At 32.7% G+C, this 21757-nt stretch overlaps 1 protein-coding gene across 18 annotated transcripts in view; it reads left to right on the top strand.

The window, feature by feature from the left end:
- Positions 1–21757, top strand: part of Robo2 (roundabout guidance receptor 2) — a 1537051-nt gene that overhangs the window by 334569 nt on the left and 1180725 nt on the right. For 5 of the 18 annotated variants that reach the window (XM_078044453.1, XM_078044456.1, XM_078044461.1 and 2 more), the window contains exon 1: positions 2507–3192. The exons of 1 other annotated variant lie outside the window; for it this stretch is intronic. In XM_078044453.1, coding sequence (XP_077900579.1) covers positions 3063–3192 — 130 coding nt within the window. In that variant the 5' untranslated portion in view covers positions 2507–3062. Of the gene's footprint in view, positions 1–2501; positions 3193–21757 lie in introns of those variants that run through there. 12 more of the 18 variants (XM_078044450.1, XM_078044460.1, XM_078044449.1 and 9 more) reach the window with 6 other exon arrangements.

The raw sequence follows: 21757 nt of genomic DNA, 5'->3' as shown, positions 1-21757 counted from the left end.
TCAAGTCTTGCTGGGACTTTCTCTTTCCTCTGTTTTCCTTTGAGTGCAAGCACGGGATGAGGACATTTATTATGACTGCATCTCTCAGTGGGACCTTCTCTAGCCTTTACCATTTATAGACCTCCCTGTCACTGCCAGCAACCAATGGAGATTCCAGTCACAGTTACCCTAATTCTCTAATTTGCTCACTCCTGTCTGGTTTCCCCAGATCACACCCCCAATTGTAGAAAATGAAAACTGGATAATAAATATCTGAGTTCAGACAGGGTTCAAATCCTGGCTCTACGTGTATTTACTATGTGTTATTTGAACAAGTAACTATCTGCAAAGCATGAACAATATCAGAGTCATCTCACAAGGTGATTGTGTGGGCGAATAACTAAAATATGTAAAGCAATTAAACTAACCTGGCACAGACTGAGTACTACCATGGTCCTATTAGCTATTCTTTCATATAACAATGTTACTGACATGCAAGCTAACTTGGAAGAACTGAGCACAGAGAGAACAGTTCAGTATAGGGAGTAGCATAATCATTAATAAAGGCTCTAGACCTTGTATGTGTGACTTAAGCTCTCTGAGCCTACATTTACGATGTACTAGGAAATAATAATTATTCCTACTTCTGTGGGTTATAAAGACTGAGTAGCCCAATACAAAAAAGGGTGCTCAGAATTTGTAATGAGAGTGATAATTTAGTATTAATGTTAATTTAGATGGGGAAGGTGTTTCTGCATTCATACCTGTGCAGAGCTATCTCACTTGGACTTTTCCTCCACTCAATATTTCCCTTTTCCTTCAAACTCCTTATTTCCACAAGAGATTAGAATGCTTAAACTAGAACTTCAAGTTTCAGCCCAGTGAGTTTTGGAAAAGAGTGACCTTCTCTTCATGAGCAAGAGGGGTTTTGTTCTTTCAATTCCATTTCAGTTCACCCACCAGAGAGATCTATGGTGTGGTACATACATGGTCCACTGAAGAGGAAGCAAACCTTGAAAATCCAAACATGGAATTTCTTTGTAGTCAACCTGACCAACTGTATCCCAAATCCAGTAAAGAATACTTTTCCTTTTAAGTTTGCTCTGCTAGGCCCTTCAGAATTATTTATCCTCTCTTCCAAAAGTTTTCAATTATATTTAAGCCTATTCAACCTAAGGAGGAAGAAGTCATTAAAAAATAAATACTCACAAATTATGAAGAAGCATGTTGTTTCTTTCTAAGAGATGTAGCCAATAGACAGTAAATAAGCTTGGTTCCAGAGTTTGCCTCAGAGGATGGGGGTAAGGGAATTTGCCAATTCATCCTACCATGTTCTGTTTACATGCACTTAAAGGGAAGGAGACAGATAAACAAGAGGAGTGACTGGCAAAGAGAAAATCTCAAATACCAACACCCATTTTAAAATATACAAAGACATAACAATTTTAATTCACTATTTGTAAAAAGGACATAGTATAAGCTTTTCTAAACTCCCTGAGAAATTTTAAAATTAAAAGCTGAATAAAGCGACATTATTGTTTCTAAACTAAGACACAGTGTTATAATTTGTTTTTGTGTCCCATTGATATCTTGTCAAACATTGCTTCTTTTATGGAATACTGAATTGTAATAACTATGTTTTCAAATTTAATATATAGCTTAAAACCTTGGTATAACTTAATCTTTTTAACATTAACTTTTCCAAGACCGTTATTTCAAAAAAGAAGTTTATCTCATATTTAAACATGCTAAAATTGGTGATTATCATAATATTAGAATCAATTACTTTATCATACATAAATGCATAATTCATGCATTATAGTTCACTGATTAAGGGAATAAGTGACCACATGGAAACTACTAAGATGCAGACAGCTTTCAGCCCAATAAAATATTGGGCTGAGTCTTTTGACCATGCCAATATACTTAAGGTAATAGAGATCAGTTTATTTTTATTTGACAGATTTTACCCACGTCCTGTTGATGAAGAGGCAGGGTTGTGTGTTTGTTCCTTATCACCACACTTTGTGACCACTGCTGTTTTTATAAATATAGTTTAAAAAGACTGAGAGAGCTTTTTGCATTTCCATGGTGATGTACAAAAACAAATAAAAAAATGTGCTTCCCTGAAAGCGTGATCAACTCAGCCTTGATAGACTCTGTTTGGTATGTCTAAAAGTTTGCTGGTATCATTCACAGTGGCTTCATCAGGGAAACATAAGTGTGTCCAAATAAACTGACTTTAATACAGAAGAGACTCCTTAAGTATTGAGAGTCTGTCTTCCTAGTTTCATTGTTGGGGAGAAAAATTATATACTTATTGTTGTTCATCTAATAAATATTTCAGACCCATTTATGAATAATTAGTGTAGATGCAATCCCATTTGAATGTCATGAGGTGAATTAGGGGAAAATAAAATCATTTCAAGTTCTGAGTCTGTCCGGAGTACATCGCTGGAATCCCCCGTCTATCCACACAATAGATTAACTACCCTCTGTGCATACTGTATTTTGCTCAGCCCTTCCTATTCTAAAGCTGGAATGAAGCAGTCGTTATCTGTGGCAGTGCCTGGGTGATTTTCAAGCCCAGCACTACCCACCCAAGTGGCTGTGATACCGGCTTTCACTGAAGCCTTATTACTCTTAAAAGAGCAATTTGGTTGGTTGCACGGCTATTAGGGATCACACAGGCAGCCTGAAAGCTGTCAGTACAACTGCTTCTCATCTTTTTCACACAATCCTGACATCTTTTCTCTTTTCTGCTGGACACAGACATTACTGTTTTTATCATTTTCAATCAAGCTCACCCAGAACGCTGAGGAATGTATTCTCACTGAAAGCAAAGTGGAGAACAGAAATTATTTTCTAGCTCCTGGAGTAGAAGCAGTGCTGACTGCGTGCTGAGGAGCAGGAGCCAGAGCCGTGAGAAATGTAGCTTGGCTCAGGGCTACATCAGGGAGCTGCTCCTTCAGCTGTTAAAGATGGCAAAACAACACCTACCTCAGGTTTTTCAATGATTAATGCTATTTTCATAACCGGGAGGGAAGAAGATGTGAGAAATTTTGTGAAATTCACTTGTGGAAATGTTATCATCAGAGAAAGTGGGGAAAATTACTAGGCTGGAACTTCTCTTCGTTTTGATGCTCCTCTTTTCTGGACCAACTCTGAGCAAGCTGACCCGGACCCCCTGGAAAGGAAAACCTTGGAAGGGGGGTAAGTGATGAAAGTTTTGTGGTAAGGATCTGTAAGGGGTCAGCAAAGCCGGATATTGGTATCTGGAGGACAGCTAATGGTATAGGAGCTGATTCTGTTTGAAATCAGGATTTTTATTTCTGGAAAGAGGATCTGTGTTGTAGGTGGCTAGGAAGAAGAGTTGTTTTTTTTTTTCTCTTCTCTTACTGATATAAATATATGTTTGCAGTTTTTGGTTTGCTGGGCTTTCAAAGCATTACAATGATCATTACTCCAGGGCCAAATGTGTGCTGTTCTAGTACAAGGGTATGTGCGTTATCCTTAGGAAGCTGCATTTTCTGAAAGATGTGGGTTTTGAATATGTGAGATCACTCAATTGTTTGCAGATTTTGTGAAATGATCAGTGGCGTGTTAGGAAATACAGTGCTACCAACACTGATTTTTTTGGCTGACTCTATCAGTGTTACTGTGTTAGTGAAGATAAATTACATTAACTTCATTGGGAAAAAGTATCTGCTAGATGAGGAAAAAAGCCTTTCAGCACTTGAGAGCATTGTAATCCATTTTCTTCTGCTGTTGAAAAATTATAATGAGATGGGAGAGAATTTTTGAGACTTCAAAGATACCTTTTTTGTAAACTTCTGTTGGTTTTGCTTTCCCTGAATGGCATTTGTTCCTACCAGACACAAGTTATCAAGGTATGTGTTCTGTGAATGCAGTAACCCAAAATGATGCTGCAGAAATATCCCAAGAGAGACTTTCTCTACAGTGTTTTTATGTTTTAGGAAAAATCTTGATGGAAGAAAGCTGAGGATTTTGCTTTATGCAAGCATTCTTTCTATCTCATGTTGTTTTTTTTTTTTTATCTTAGCTTTAGAAAACACTTCTGGGTCTACCCCCATCTTTGCTTTACTGTCAGTGTTATGATCTGAGGTTAAAGAGAAGCATGAACATTAACAAGAAGTTTTAATAATTTATCACAGCATCTCAGCAGGATCTTCTAAATACTCAAGCCCCTTCAGTTTGATCTTTCGGTTTCTCCTTTTGTTGCATTAAAGACATTTCAAATCTTTTACCTACTATACCTTTCATGGAAAAGTTCCAACAGCACTTAGCTTAGATGGTCGGTACATATCTACCCAAAGGAGTGGTTGAGACAAATTATCTGGGGCCTTGTAAATTATATCACCACATTTCTGTATTGCCTGGTGTTATCAATGGATTTTTTTTCACCTTGCACACTGCAAGCTGTTATTTATGTTAGCCTGCATGGCAGCTTTTTGGTGGCTTGGGATCTAGAGATGTATAGTGTTATCGACTCCAGGGGATGTCAGGAGTGTTAACCTGTATTTCTTATATGCATTTATCAAAGATAGTTAGTACTTGTATCATGTCAAAGTTTAATTTCCTGCATTAAACTTCAGCAATAGATTTGGAGCTTCAGCTGCCCAGTGAGAAAGTTAAACAGCTGTAAAATTTTAGGAAAGTTGTTAACCTAGTGAGAAAGGTTTGTTCCAAAATGCTTCTCTGTCTTCCTAGGCGTTGATTCATTCCACACAGCTTTAGATACAGATGCACTGGATTTCATTTGTAAATCAGGTCTAAAATGTTTCATCTTTGAGCGTAGCACTAGTTTTTCCAATGTACTCTAACTAGCTCAGCTAGAAATTTGCTAGCTCTGCTGTATAATGATGATATGACTCAGTCAAGTTCAGGAATAGGCAATCACAGCAACATATTTCCTTTATTGTTGAAAGTGTCTTGTGTATTTTGGAAAGGTCAGACAAGTTACTGGAAAACTTTAAATGTGTTGACTTTACTTTAAAATTATTTTCTCTTTAGTGTCTCTGTTTATCTCTGTATATGCATTGCATAAATATGTGCCACAGATTCTGAATTTCTGTAATGTAGCCCTGCCTTGATATGCATATGTATATGTTGTAAATATTTATTTATTCATGAGTTTGGCTATTGATGGTGGTGTGTTATCTTTCAGTGGGTTGTAAAATTCTGTTACTTTTCTGTTGGCATATTATGCAATCTTTGAAAGCATATTTTGACAGTTTTTTCAACATTACTTTCTTTTTCAGAAAGTGGAGGTCTTTATTATTTTGTAAGATACTTGGCAGAGGTGGGGCATGTATGGGTGGGGAAGAAATAAATCTTAAATGCTATGGCCATAGGAAAAGATGTTGGAGGCTAAAAACAGAAAATTTTGAAGTAGGTTATTTAACCTTTTTTAAAAATTGCTTCATATCAATACTAATTATAGCTTATCTCTTATAGCATAATCTTTAAAACTGATGTACTATTTCTAAAAATCCTGGGAAAAATAACAACAGCAAAACAACTGAGTTTTCTTCTAAAATGATTTTTTTTTTTTACTCTCATGTTGCCTGTGTGCATTTGTCTTAATCTGATTGAGCAGCTGTCAACCTCCATATGGCAACCTGCCCACGCTGACTATTTCCATTTTTGTAGTATTAACAGGAACCATCATTCTGAGAAAAGAGGTTGTTGGGGCAGGGCCAAGGAGTGCTAACATCATAGGCTAGTGCATAGCTGTGGCCTGTAAGGAGAGGTACAAATAGCACGTGGCCAGGCAGCACAAACAGATGTGTCTGTAAGCAGACTTATTGGAACATTTGGAGGAAATGCTGATTACTGTTGACTACCAAGTCATTTTTAAGCTTATCAATGAACATGAATCTCAAATATAGGTTAGTAGGACAGCAAGTTTTCCCAGAGGCACACTCTTTTCTATTTAATCACAATATATAAATTCCTTAAGGAAAGACCATGTCTCATCTGATTAGTTCAGAGCATAACAAAAGTGATCATAAGAGTTTTGCATTCATGATAAACTAACTGGAAATCCTAACTACATTGCTGACATCATCTTCATTAAAATTAAAGAATCTAATTATTTTACATTCAATTACATTCATTGGGAAGAAAGACTCAAAGATAGGAACTTCTTCAATCTAATGAGCATAACTCTACAGAGAAGTACACATTGCAGATGGTCAATATGTATGTAACAGAATGCAATATATATATTGCATAGGTATAATAAATATATGGGTATGGGTGCAGTATTTCCAAATACATATTATAAAACACTGCATTTAAACTATTAGAAATTAGAATGTGAGCTAAGTTTTTATATTTATAGCTGCTATTAAAGTTGTAAGTGGGGAAAATTGATATAAATAGAAAAATAGGTCTAAAATACATAAGTGGTTAAAACTGACACTGAAGATGACAGTCAAAACTTTGATCACTTGGTCAAACATGAACAGTGATCAGTCAGAGCTGTTGCTGATCAAACTGAGGGGAGGGTTCAACACTTACCTTTGCTTCACACACACTTGACCTTGACTTTATTTAAACTTCCTGGAAGAGTCTTCTAGTTTCTTCAATAATCTCAGTTATGACATAAGGGTTAAATTATGGCAGCAAAGTTTGAAGTTATTAAAACTTAGATTCAGAAGATCCTGTCATGACCCACCCCCAACACTTGCTTCCTCCTTTAATAAATTCTAGCAACTGATTGTCTATGTCTAACTTTTCTGAACAAAGAAAACCTGTCTGGCAGTTTATCTTTTCCCCTTGTGAGTGGTTAGAGTGTATTACATGTATTATGAACATTGAGTTATTTTAGTTCAGGATGCATTGAAGCATGGAGACAGGATATTCAGAGGGTGCCTCTATCTGCTTTGTCCCATTTAAGAAAGTGACAATTAATCGGGAATTCATTGGAGCTTTCTGAAGTTTTGTTGAACTTAAAGTTTGAAGAGAAAAATCTTAACTCTTTGATGGCATCTACTACCTACAAGCCCAGTATTATTGTATCATACTGTGATTGTTATATAAACCAGTAAAAAATTTACTTTGTTTTGAAAAGTATGGCATACAACCTAGTAGCTCACATAACTTGTAATCTGTAGGAAATCACTATTATTATTTTTGCCAACAGAATCTGAACATTTTACTGATGATATACTCTTCTACAAACACTGAGATAACTTAGGACTTCTTGTTCGGAGAAACATTACTGGACCATCTTGCCACTGACATTTTTTTCCTGGGATACTCTTTACCACTGTATTAATTCTGGCTCCTAAGTCTCTCAACTATACCCTAAAAACAATATTTCATCTTTTAAAGTATAATGGTACTTTAGATTAAAAGACATTTGCCAGTTTTTTTTAGAGTTTAATTGTTACATGTGTCTATATCTTACCTCTTTTATCATTTTGTAACTTATTTGAAGAGACTTTTTTTTGTCTTTGGTTAATCTTTGTTAACATGGAATCTTGTACCTACTAGATGCTCAATAAATATTGGATGAATGATTAAGGTACAATGTATAATAAAAAACAGTCTGGTAATAAATATTCAATGACTTAATGTATTAGTTACACATTTTTTACTTGAAGCTATGTGTTGTATCTCACCCTGAATATTGGGAAATAATTTTTATCACAAGAATTTTATTATATCATTTCAAATTCAGTTTTAGTTGTAGAAATATATTTATAGTAATTGTAAAATTTGGAAAATTCTGTTAGGCTTACATAGGAAGTAGTGCAGTTAGGAAAAAAGAAGGCAATGTTGTTGTTCAAAAGTAATTTATAATGTGAGCTTGTGAATCTGGAAACTGAACTATATGAATATTCATGAAAAATGTAGAATGTTCTTTGTTCTGCGTATAATTATCATTTCTGTTTTTCATTTGTTTAAATAATTTAATCTCCATCTGTATGCAATAGATAGATTTTTAATACCTTATTTTCCTATAACTGAGCAGTAATTTCCAAAACCAAGGGTAAGATAAGTATGTTTCTTTTATATTTTCAAAAGGATATTAATGTATGTTTGGACATATTAATCAAGAACCATGCTTAACAATTGTACTGAGATCTAGAGTAATATTTACTTGTTGTCTATTTTTATTCAAAAAACAGCATTTGATAAATTCAATAAATTCCATACACGTGAGATTTCAACAGGAAAAAGACATGGCTCTTGAGAATAATAGACTTGTATTAATTATAGGAACTGAGTTTAGGTATTTCTTGTCCAAAATCATTTTTATCTCATTTTTAAGCAAATTTGGTTTCATTTTTAACCTAAAAATCCCATTTTTGTTATCTATTTGTTATTAATATATGTTTGTTGCCTGTGATTAAAATACCCTGAGAATTCACGCAACATTTACCTAAATGAATTTTTTATTACATGACAAATGAGAGAAAAATTGGAAAAAAGTTTTGAAGCACAGTATCATTTGTTAATATAAAAAAGGGATGAAAAGAAGTTCTTTTAATTTTACTTACAAAGAAAATAAGCACTCTCACCAAAAATGGACAACTCTATTGCCTGAGAAACAGAGAGTGCTTATCCATGTTGAAGAAAATGGTTTCAGGATATGTATGTTCTTTTCAAGATAGATTATATGTGTGAAAAGTATGATCTGAAAGGCACACTAATTCAAGCATCCTTCCTAGGTGTGTGTACTGGGCATGCATTGAGTCTCTCCTAGCCCCACATCCTCTTCTCTAGGGACTAAAGTCATTAGCTAATATCTACATAAATACCAAAACAAAGACTCTGTTTAGGAACTCTGGATGGAATTATAAATGTTGGAAATGTTATTTAATTTTAAAAAGTGAGATGAATTGAGAGTGATAAAATGCCTCAGATATGAAAGTGGTGAGGTTCATGAATCCACAGTTAGGATAGTGTCAGCACTTCCATTAAAAGCTACATGTTCAAAGGGTTTACAACTTAGCCATAAAATTTTTGCCTCAGGGTGGATCATGGCTCACATTAGACCTCTTTCTGAGAGTAGTTCCATTTTCTTAGTTTGCAAATTCAAACCTTCAACCTTCAAAGTTATTTAAGTGTTAAGAAAATAGGGAGAAAAGTACAGTTATTTTTATAGGCTTTGTTACTTGAAAAGGATTTAAAATTTCAAAAGAGAAATTCAAAAAGTGATGAGAGTTTTAAATATCTGTTTGTCCAAATCAATGGAAGATTAGATGAATCAAAGAGTGACCTTGATCATTTAAGAAAAGGATTTTTGAACTGTTAAGAATTTCACTTTCATTAAGAAATCAAGGTCATCCAAACAAGAGATAATATTTCTGAAAAGGAAAGAAAATAAATGCATTGCATCTAAAGGCCCTTGCATTTCCAGGGATCAGAGCATCTACCAGGACCCAAGTTTTCTTTGAAAGCTGACTTTCAGCCATTCATCCATCCTAGTCCCTGGGATTGACTTGTCCAGGCAGAGTTAAAAAAAATGTAACTGAAAGAAAACATTCCAGACATAAGATGGAAAATTCAAAGGTTCAGAAATTTTAGCTGGTACCTCAAAATGGACATGCAGCTTTACCAAAAAAATGGAATTTCTTTATTTATTCTACCTAGATGTTTGAAGGCCACTTTTAAGGTAGATATTCAAAACTCATTCCATCAAAGGTACTAAAAGGCTTCTGTATGTACAGGTTTGTACTCTCTAGAGACTTGTAACTTACAATTATTTGGCCTTTCCTTTTTTCTTTCTTTCCTTTGAGAAGGTAGATTTCCCTTTAGCCAAAATTTTCAACTGAAATACACACTTATAATGTTACAACTAAACTAAAAGGTTGTGCTTGGCTCAATTTTAGGAAAAAAATTATAAAGATCTAAATTATATTATAATGTTATCCTCTTGTTGATAGCCTACCAAAATTTAAAGTTAATAGAAAACTGGGTAAGCTACAGCATTTAATCTGTTCTATAGATCATTTATTAACTTTCTGTGATTAATGGTGACATTTTTGCTTGTTTTCTGTTTTCTATTGGTACATTAAAAAATGTGAATTCCAACCTTCAAAGTACAGAAATAGTTGCATCCCTATTTTTGTGATATCTCAAGGTAACTATTGAATAGGTAGTGCCATTCATCTTAAAATACAAATTTGAAGTAATCTATTTAGGAGTTTAGTTTGGTATATGGAGGGCTGTAGGGATGTGGCCTGGAAACATTTTGTGTCCAGCACAGAAGAGGGTATTAGTTACGCCTGATAACAGGGGAAAGTAGTTGTTAACTCTCTTTCTAGGGAAGATGTTATACTAAACAGTATCAGTCTGAAATCTCACCCAATTTTCTGTTTAAAAAACCTCTATTACTCTTCAAATTAATTATATATGTTTCAGATTCCATTTTGTAAAGGATATTTTTTGTAGATGTAAGTGGGAAATTATTCAATTCACTCATATAAAACAATAAAACCTTTGTAGATGTTTATCAATAATATTTGTTTGGCTACACTTTAAACCGTATTTCCATATAAAATGTTAAACTAATAAGGCAATATTCTCTCATACGGAAAATATTTTCTTGGTATTTTTAGGAAGATAAATAGATCTCAGGGGTTCATTTAGTACTGTCAATTTATAACTCTTGATACATTGCCAGGGTAAGATATACAAATTCATTCTCTTGTCAATTTCTGAAGAGTTCACTATATGTTTGCTATTAGGATAAACCCTACATATGCTCAACAGAGTCCCTTTCAGATCAATGTCAAGTGTTCTGTCATGAAAAAGTATCAAGCTGGGCAAAGTCCAAGATTATGTTCTGGAGACAGGGGCACCTCATGAAATCTCTAATGTAATAGTTGGCAGCTAATAAAGAATTTATAGTAAGACAATCAGAAATACTGAAGTACCTTCTATAATCCATAGAGCCCTGAGGATTGCTTCTAGCTAACTGGTACAGACTTTGATTAACCAATGGAATACCTGCTTCTATATGGAACTTCATGGACCCATGTAGAGACACAAGAGGGATTTGGGGTTTAGATTGCTGATTGCCAAGCATAATGAACTACACTTGATGGACTATGCAAGCTCTTTACTGATTGTTACTTTCCACTCAAGATCCCCAAGATGTTATAAAGTTTACTTGTATTTTGAAAGTGGAGAAACATGCTGCACAATTAGTAAAATGTTGTAAGTCCTTCTACTATATTCCCATACTGAGTTGTAGAATACAGTAGAAAACAAAGGTGTGCATTCACTCATTCAACAAACATTTATGAATCAGGACATGGTGGCACAAGCCTATAATCCCAGTGGCTTAGGAAGCTGAGGCAGGAGAATCACAAGTTCAAAGCCAGCCTAGTAATTTAGTAAGGCACTAAGCAACTCAGTGGGACCCTGTCTCTAAATAAAATACAAAAAAAGAGCTGGGATATTGCTCATTGGTCAAGAACCCCTGAGTTCAATCCCTGGTACAAAAAAAAATTATGAAATGCTTCTGAAAGAAACATAATTTGGGTGATAAATATAAACATGCATTTATAAAACAAAGATCTCGTATAATATTTGAACTACAAGTGATATATCTCCAATTTTGAGTGTTTTAATATATATATCAAAATATATGTATATATTTTGTAATATATGTATATATGTATATATGTAATATGAGGAAAAATATATAAAATGATAAGTACAAAAGTACAAATAAGAACAGGAAGATATAGAGCTATATATGTTTATGTCACTATATTTGGGCATTTTTTCTATTTCTTTTCCTTTTCTTAAACTCTGTGTTAGGCTCTGTGTAATTCCTTGAGTCTCTTACTTAATGCTAGCACTACTCCTATATGAAAGATACTCATATTGGTATCTTCCCATTGTCATATGAGAATAGAACTTGACTAAGGTTATAAAGTATATGTGTTTTTAAATTTTTTTAGGTTAAACATGACAGTAGAATTTATTTCAACATATTTCACATACATGGAACATAACTTATTCTAATTAGGATTCCATTCTTGTGATTGCAAATGATGTGGAGTTTCACTGGTGAGGTATTCTTATATGAACCTAGGAAAGTTATGTCAGATTTATTTCACCTTCTTTCCTATTCCCATACCCCATTCTTTACCTTTATTCTCTTTGTCTAATCCCCTGAACTTCTATTCTCTCCACCCACTTGTTGTATGTTAGTATCCATATATCAAAGAGAACATTTGACCTTTGGTTTTTAGGAATTAGTTTATTTCACTTAGCATGATAGTCTCCAGATCCATCCATTTACTAGCAAATGCCATACAGTTATTCTTCTTCATGGTTAAGTATCATTCTATTGTGCATATTATCACATTTTCTTTATTAATTCATTTGTTGAAGGACACCTTGGTTGGATCTATAGCTTAGCTATTGCGAATTGTGCTGCTATATATGGCTGTGTCACTGTAATATGATGCTTTTAATTCCTTTTGATATATATGGAAGAGTGAGATCCCTGGGTCAAATGGTTGAAATGGTTCCAGTCCAAGTTTTCTAAGGAATCTCCATACTAGTTTCCACAGCATTGCACCAGTTTGCAGTCCCACCAGCAATGTATGAGTGAACCTTTTCCCAACATCCTCACCAACATTTATTGTTATTTGTCAATTATTGATTATTGCCATTCTGACTAGAATGAGATGGAATCTAAGTGTAGTTTTAATTTGTATTTCTTGAATTACTAGAATGTAGAACATCTTTCATATATTTCTTGATAATTTGGATTTCTTCTATTTTTTTTTTGAAATGCCTTTCAGTATATGTCTTTGAGTCAGACATAAATTTCAGAAAAGTAATGTACTACGTTTGGTGCACATTCAAGTAACTCCAATAGGAAATATGTAGAGAATTAGTGGAAAATAATAGCAGAGTGAGTTAAGTATAGCTTTGAGAATCTGTCAGAGCAAACCAGAATTTATAGAACTGAAAATGAGAGGCTATTGTGGGATTTGGTAAGACAAATCTTATAATAACTGCAGTATTTAGGAAACAATATATGGTGCCATTTATTTGAATCACTAGTACTTTATCTCATAGTTCCTCTTCTCAGTTCATTTACAAGATACATTTTGATACCTTAAAACTAAAAGCAATCATGCAGAATTCTATGCTAAAATAGATGTTAAAATTGTGAATGTTGTTTGTCTTCTGTGTGAAGGATTTAATCTATATTGTCATTGTTGCTGAACAGTTTTTCACTGAAAACTATTTACTTTATATATAAAATATGTTGTGAGTCATTTTAAGTGATTTATCTTACAATTAAAAGTAATTTGCTTGAGCTTTTTAAAGAATTTTGTATTACTGTTGTCAACATTCAATGTGTATACATATACACACCTATATTATGAATTTAACACAATTAATTTATAAAGGTATGTACATATATAAAAACATATCCTATATATTAGTAGTCACCTTTATAACTGCTACATTTAACTAAATGTGTATATAAATAATGTTATATATTTCCTTTATCAACTATACAAGTAATTTGGTATAAAATACATTTTGAGAAAAGTTTTATAGATTTAAAGACATGTAGCTTGAAGTTTTAAATATATATATTCTAAAAAGAGTTCTTCATATCATAATTAAATTATTGGATGATCTTTAAGTTTTACTGTAACAATTTTAAATGCCTTATGTATATATAAAAGCATAATTTTACTCATCTGTTAGAAGAATCCCAGGCAAGAGGGTGGGTATACAACTTATTTAATTTGTAAGAGATAACATAATTTTCCAAAAGAAAAATTTAGTAATAATTTTAAAAAGGTGCAGCTACTGCATATTAATTTTACATGTAAATTTAATGAACCTTCAATTACATCTGATTAGATTATTAAAAACTAAATTGTTAGTTGGTATACTGAGAAGATATCTTTTTATTTATTTTGATAGCTTAAATTCTTGTAATTTTGATTATAGCAGTCTTATTTTTAATATCTTATAGATATATTGAAAGACAATTAAGATAGCTTCATGTTCTGTAGCTTATTTGCTAGATTTATTTGAGTATAGTCTGGTCATAACAGAAATAGTGAATTTCTACTCAGATCTCTGCCTTTTACTACCTGTATCTTCTGAGCCCAGTTACTATGACTTCTGTGATTCTTAGTGTTCTCACCATGTTAGTTTTGTGTGGAAAAAATAAGATAGTATAGTATCTGTGAAGCAGCTAACAGTGATTTTTCAATAATTATTTTCTTCAAAATAAATAGTATGCTCAAATATATTGATTATTTTTATGATTTTAAAAACTTTTAAAACTTAAAAGTTAATTGCTAACATTTATTGAGCACAGGTTGTGTTCCAGCATTGTCCTAAATAATTTCCATCTATAATCTGATTTTATCTTGTATCTTTATATTAAGCATTAGTTTTTCTCTTACTTTATAATTTACATAGCCAAATCTGGACATTTTCCCCCTTCACTTGAATGCATCAATATGTAGTTTATTTAGAGTTATTAAATATTTAAAAATTATAGATGCAAATTATTAGTTTTTAATTTTACCAAAATGAAATGCTACTATCATTAATCATTTTAGGAAAGAAAATACTAATCTCACATATGATTTAAAATGAAGATAAAATATGCCTGTCATTGAGAAGATACTTGGAGAATATTGATAAAGTATAAAAAATAGAACTATATTTTAGGAAAACCACAATAAGATTGGCTTAGGTAGCATGAAGATTATCATTTCCATATAGTATATATAAAATTGGAGTATTCACAAGGGCAAAATTGGAACTGAATGAGCCAGGTCCAAAACCAGATGGCAAGAAAAAGTTTCAATCTGTTCCATTTGGAAATTGATTTTTAGATTTCCACGTGATGCATTCCATTATAAGTTCAAATTAATTTTAAACTTTTAATTTTTCATATGTATCTTCATGACTCCTAGTACATGCTTCCTTGTCGGTCTTGTTGCCAGTGAATCTAAAATGGGCACCAAACAGCTTTTCACTCTACATTAAATACACAGAGCATAGCACTTAACTCTGTGCATTTTGAACTCTGCTCAATAAAAGTTTTAAGAGATAAGATGCTTTTTCTGTTTTAGGGTCACTATTTGTCTGAATAATACATAATCATGGAGAAATGGTAGGAATTCCACTGAGGATCACAGCATAGCTTCAATAAAATTATCAGTCATTATCACAGTTGAAAAGCTTGGGATATGAGCTTTCATGTAGGATACACACCAATAAATGTCCAATGTCATGGTCTAGTTTCCTTCTCCCACTAGGATCCTTCAGGAAAGAAAAGAGAGAATAAAACTCGGGTACTTGTGGAAATAATTTGAAGAATCTAGAGTTAAATACTAATAAGAAGTGAAAGATGCTTCTCTGACATCACAAATCATAAGGGATGAATACAATGCTATTGAGACAGTACAGAGGATACTATTTTTGAGTTGCAGCCTTTGTAGGCAGGACTCTGCTAATATGCTTGCTTGTATAATTTAAATGTATAATAAAAATCATTACTTAAAAATTATAAAGGCATTGATTTAGGATGATTTCTAAGTATCACTTTGTGGATATTTGGAAAGTTGATAGGGCAGGAATATATGGATTTCCTCTTTCACTTAATCAATAAGCAATTGCTTGAAACATTTAAATTACCTAATAGCATGTTTCCTATGGGTTGCTTATTGCAGTCAGAGGGCTTTGAGTAAGTTTGTGCAGAGTATAGACTGAAAATATGCCTAAAAGACCATATAGTTCTAGCTATTTAAAACATCTTAATGAAAACCATCATCATTATTGGTTGGATGAAGTAAAATCTGCTTGAGGTCAGTTGAGACCCCACTCCCACCTCAATGCTGGAGATTAAATATATATATATATTACTGGTAGAAAAACAGTATAACAAATGCAATTTCTTAGTTACCTACCATGATCTGAAAATGTGATCTTCTGATAAATAAGTTTAGTGAAGTCAGGAATGCTTCAGCTTAAAAAGAAGCTATATCAAAGTTTGTGAAATCAATTAAAATATTTGTATTGCTACATTTTATTCAAAAGTGCATTGAAAACTTCCTTAAAACTTCATTGAAAACATGTTTTCATAACTTATAATATCACAGTACATCAGTCTTCTTTATGAGTTTCAATTATTACAGTATCAAAGCAAAATAGAAGCAATTAGCAGAAGTTAACAGTCATTGTATTATAGATTAAAATGAATTTCTTACATGATGCAGTTCTAGATATGGAAATAATTAAGTTCAAAAATAGTAATAAATTAAGAGAAGGAAGTGTGACTATGACATTTTCCCCCATATACTTCAGTTTTATTTTAAAATTAATTCCCAAACTACCTTCTAAGTATGTGTCAGATATCAGAATATACTCATAAGTGGAAGTTGAATGTAGCCTGGATTATATACACATTTATTTGCATATTAATCAATCCAAAGTCAAAGTAGATGATATTGAAAGATTTTTCTCCATGCATGTCACTTGAGGTATAGAGATATCAATATAAAAAATGAAAACAAAAGGTCAAATTTAAAAACAAACTATTTCTCAGTGCAGTGGTGCACACCTGTAATCCCAGTGGCTTAGGAAGCTGAGGCAGGAGGATCTCAAGTTCAAAGCCAGCTTCCGCTTCCAGCATATATATATATGCTTAGAGATATAACATGAAAGATATGTATATATCTATATAAATACTATATGCACACATATATACATACTACTAAATATGCACGTACATAGCATAATACTCATCTAAAATGGAAAATATATACATATTCTGAATTATATATAAAATACAGCTTGCTTATACATATAAATTATAAGGAAATATATGTTATACTTACAAAACTTTGTGTATCATTTACTTATCTTTAGATTGTATCTAAGTTTTGAACATCTTTGAGCATAAATCTTGTTATTTCCTAGAACTAGAATTATTTTCACAAAAGGTATTATCATTTTATTGCTCTTGATAAATAATGCCAAAAAACATTGCATAAAGGACTGAGTTTACCTGTCAACACAAATTACATTTGAATGCCTGATGCACTTTAAGTAGCATAGAAAATACCACATACTTTTAAACTTTTATTTACAAATATAGTATAGCTTTAATTCAAAATTTGTTATATTAATAGTATACTATAATTATATATAAACCTTTATTCACTAGCTATGGATAATTTATATTTTATAAAGGTATATATATATTCCCAAAGGAAAAAATAAGAAGAAAAGAAACTGTCAATAAATTGATACGTAAAGAAATCAATGTAAAAATTGTATTCTAAGGACTAAATATCATCAGAAAAGGATATATCTATGTTGTGAACATTAGTATTTATCATCACTATCCGTTTGATTAGAGCAGGATCTTCTATATAAGGAGGCATCATTTCTGTGTTCCTTTCTGATCCTCAGATTCTGTGGGCATACATAATGACACTAACGCAAAACCTTGTTGAATATGTCATTAAGTAATTTGAAGATATACCTATAAATATCAGTTGTGATAAGTGGATCATTTGTTAACAGTTAACCATGATATACTAACAAAGATTTTTCAAATATTTCCTTTAAGAAATTTTTTTCTAAAGTTGTCTGTTAATTTCATAATATAAAGTATATCATTTTACCTTTATACAGCATTAACTGTTATAGATTTCTATCCTTTCAAACTAACTTAACAAGATTCAATGAACCATGAGTGAAAAAGCAAATAGTCTGTGTTACTAGAGTGCTAGAGACCTAACATAGATGATAAGGATAAGACACAATCCACCAGAGTAAGTCACTTCACAAACTGCACCATCAGAGCACATCAAACAGCATATGAGCATGGGTGTGATAACTCCATTTCCTCTGTCCCCAAATCCACCAGAGAGTGACAGGATGAGACCAGGTGGTGCTTACTGCATAAGCTGTAGCAAAGGAGCCAGGACTAGGGGCTCAGAATCTTTTCTAGCAGACAGTAAACATTCCTCTTCCACTGGGGCATAAGTAGCTATAAGTTTGTCATCTTGACCTACTGAATTAGTTTATTAATTTTGTGACCTGCTACAGGAACATAATGATTGTGCTTTTCAGTTTCACACACTCAACAAGGACTTGCAAGGAATTAAGACTGTAGTAGGCTGTTGTCTAGAAATTCATAAAAACCTTTTAATTATAAAGAAAATTTTCTTCATAATAGATAATTATTCCAAATCGAGAGTATTTCAGATCCCTTTTGCATTGCTCTGACCAAATACCTGACAAGAACAACTTACAGGAGGAAAAGATTATTTGGGGCTCCTGATTCTGTTCAGAGGTCTCAGTCTGTAGATGGTCAACTCCATTGCTTTGGACCCAAGGTGAGACAGCACATCATGGGGGAAGGGCCCAGCAGAGGAAAATGGCTCTCCTCATGGTGTCCTCGGGAAGCAGAGAGAAAGGGGAAGGGGCCACAGAGCAGATGCACTCTTCTAGGGCATACCCCTAGTGACTCACCTCCTCCAGCCATGCCCCACCTGCCTACTCTTACCACCCAGTTAGTCCATTAAAACTAGGTTGGACTGATTAGGTTATAATTCACAATCTATTCATTTTACTTCTAACTATTCCTACATCAACAGGAACATCTGGGGATACTCCTTCTCAAACTATAACAGGGAGAACCCGTTTTTTAATCAGTTTTTTAAAAAATCTTCTTCAAAGCTCCTTTATCTTATCTTTGAGGCTAATGATGCATTTCTTTAGTATGCCTTGGGTTTTAATCTTCCTTGTAAACATTCAGGAACATTTTCAGAGGGCTAACTAGCAAGAGAAGGTGGCTTTCAGGAATCTACTTTACCATGTAAAATATGTAATACTCTTTTGCAATATTTATATGAATACTAAAGTGTGGAAATATAGTTGATCCAAATCAATAATTGTATTAACATTTTCTTATATTTATATGTGTTTTTAAAGTCATGCTTGAACAGTGATTATAAAACAATAGAACACATGGAAGGATTATGCATTCAACTAAGAAGGGCATTATGAGGTAGAAACCAAATGAGATAGGTTGCATACACCATCAAGCACCCAAGACCATAAAGTAAAACACAGTTAGGCATATTAACTGGGGAAATATACATACACCTAATTAATAGTAGTAATAAATAAAGCTGATTAAGCAGCAGAAGGAAGAAAAGGTTTTGTTTAATATTAGAAATCAAAGCTTTATCATGATTTCTTTGAAATGAATATTTTTGTAGCAATAAGAAGTATTTTTGATTGTATAATTATCATGCCTATATGAGTATTTGATCACTCAAATACACTATTTTTATTTTTGCTCTCCTTGCAGTGCCATTTGAGAAATGCTTTAGTACTCAGTTTTATAACAGAAATGTGAGTGGTAAAAACGTTTTTCCTGTTATACTTTAATAGAAACGTATCTTTTTTTAAAAAAGTAATAATAACATTAAATATTATATAGACTTATAGAAATCAAAGTACAATCCTTGTTCTTAAGAAATGTAAAAAAAAATGAAAGATCGCTATGAACTATTTGTGTAAAGAAACTTAAGATCTGAATTTCAATGGCCCATTCTCACAGAAATTGTATTTTGGATGACTAGATCACATCGATTCATTTTGATATTACATATAAATGAAAATACCAAATGTCTTTTGCTTTGTCAGTGAAAAAGTAGTTTTCGCTTAACAAATGGTCCAGTGATGTCTATTTGGAAGCTTCATGACATATTAAAGCAGTTGATGAGGTTCAATTTGTTGTGGGGTCGCATCTGATTGATGGTTTACTATCTACCGCAGCCTCATCTGCTATGGTGTTCCCATAATAAATGTTCATCGCTAGACAGTGCTAAATGTGCTCTATCTAAATCATCCGTTACTTATAACAAGTTTCAGTATATATGAATCAAATGTTGTTTATAGTAGCCTTCAACAGGATTTATCATTTTGAAGCTTTTCTACTACTTCAAATGGAATAACCAAGATATAGATTTTGAGTAAGTGTTTTGAGCCCATGGGTGGTAATGTACCAAGAATTCAGTAACAGAGTAAAGATTAAGCAAGTTATATGAGAGAATAAAGATGAAATGTGGTTTTGTAATTTTCTGCCTCTAACCATTAAACATACAGAGTATGTTTTTACAGTGTGTGGTCATAGTAAAAATCACTAAAACTAAAGAATAATTGTAAAATATTTGTTATTCATGGAAATTACAGGCAGAGCATTGCTTTTAAAAATTAGAAATAACTGCTCATTCATATATAATCACTCTAGCATGTTTTGCTCTGAAGTTGCCTCTCTGTCACAAGCTTTTATTTTTTTTTTATACCTAACCTCCTTTGCTCTTTCTCAATCTAACTTTGATCCCATTTCATTTTCTGTCTTGATGTCTTTCACCCCATCTGGCTCTTTTTTTTTTCTTTTATGTGTCTAGATTCCTTTCAGGGTGGTTTTAACCCCATAGTTTGACATTCTTAGCCCATGGTCAATGCTCAGTGACATCTGAGCACCTTTACAGTATATATTAGAACCCCCTTTAAAATTTGAACTCCTTAGAAACACTAACATTCATTATTTTTATTCTATTTAAATAATATCTACATTACTGATACTAATATTATATATATTGCATATGTGATATATATTTAATTAATTACCTGAACAAAAAACCAAATTATTGCAACAACTACAAAAATAAAATAGGAAGCATAGATTTTTCTATATCAAACCAATGTCCACTATGAATAGCAAATCTGCAAGTCTTTTTTGTGACTTAGGAATGGAAAAATTTGAGACAAACGGCTCTTTTATCTATCCTGTGAAGAGGGCCTCATGGTGTTATCCAGGAAAATAGCTTGTGCTAATACTGTATAATATTGATTTGCTTTATATTTTTCACAAATCTTATATACACAGTTAGGTGCTTTATGATCTAAAATTAGGACTTTCCCATATCTGTTCATTTATTTAAAGAGAAATAACATTTTAAAAAATTGTTATAAATTGATCTAAATTATTTGTTATTTTGTTATTTGATTGATGATAAAATTTCTGCTAGGAAAAGAAATCTTTAAAAACTTCAAGTGTGTTTGCTTTCTTGCATTTCCAAACTGCAACATTCAATTTAAACACGTTTTTTCATTTGGTCTTTTTGTGATTTATCTTTTGCACAGAAGTTAGAGAAATGTAGTTCTGGAAGTTGGGCATATAGCTCTGTGATAGAGTGCTTATCTAGAATGTGCAAGGACCTGGGTTCAGTACTGAGGGCAGGGGGCGGGGGAAGTGTGTGTGTGTGTGTGTGTGTGTGTGTGTGTGTGAGAGAGAGAGAGAGAGAGAGAGAGAGAGAGAGAGAGACAGAGAGACAGAGAGACAGAGACAGAGACACAGAGAGACAGAGTTTTCCTAATAGACTCTATAATTTTTGTAGGAAAAACTGTTTATCTCTTTCTGAAACTGTTTCATATTAATTTGATCTTCAAGTGGAAATTGATAGTAAAATATTTATCCTCTAGCCAAAGCAAGTGATACATTGTACTCCACACCTCTTTGTGCTCACATAAATTTTTTTTTTTTTTTACAGAACATATTTTGTTCATTCCAGATAATTTGCCCATAATGGACATAGTGATACTTTACATTGGATTTTAAAGTAGATCATGCAATATAAAGTTTTGAGCAGATTAGATAATTCTGTGTTTGCTTTTTGTTGTATAAAATGATGATGATGATGAT

Source organism: Ictidomys tridecemlineatus, chromosome 3 (assembly GCF_052094955.1).
Source record: "Ictidomys tridecemlineatus isolate mIctTri1 chromosome 3, mIctTri1.hap1, whole genome shotgun sequence".
Lineage (NCBI taxonomy): Eukaryota > Metazoa > Chordata > Mammalia > Rodentia > Sciuridae > Ictidomys > Ictidomys tridecemlineatus.
Note: the sequence above shows the minus strand (reverse complement) of the source record. Positions and strands in the feature narration are given on the sequence as shown.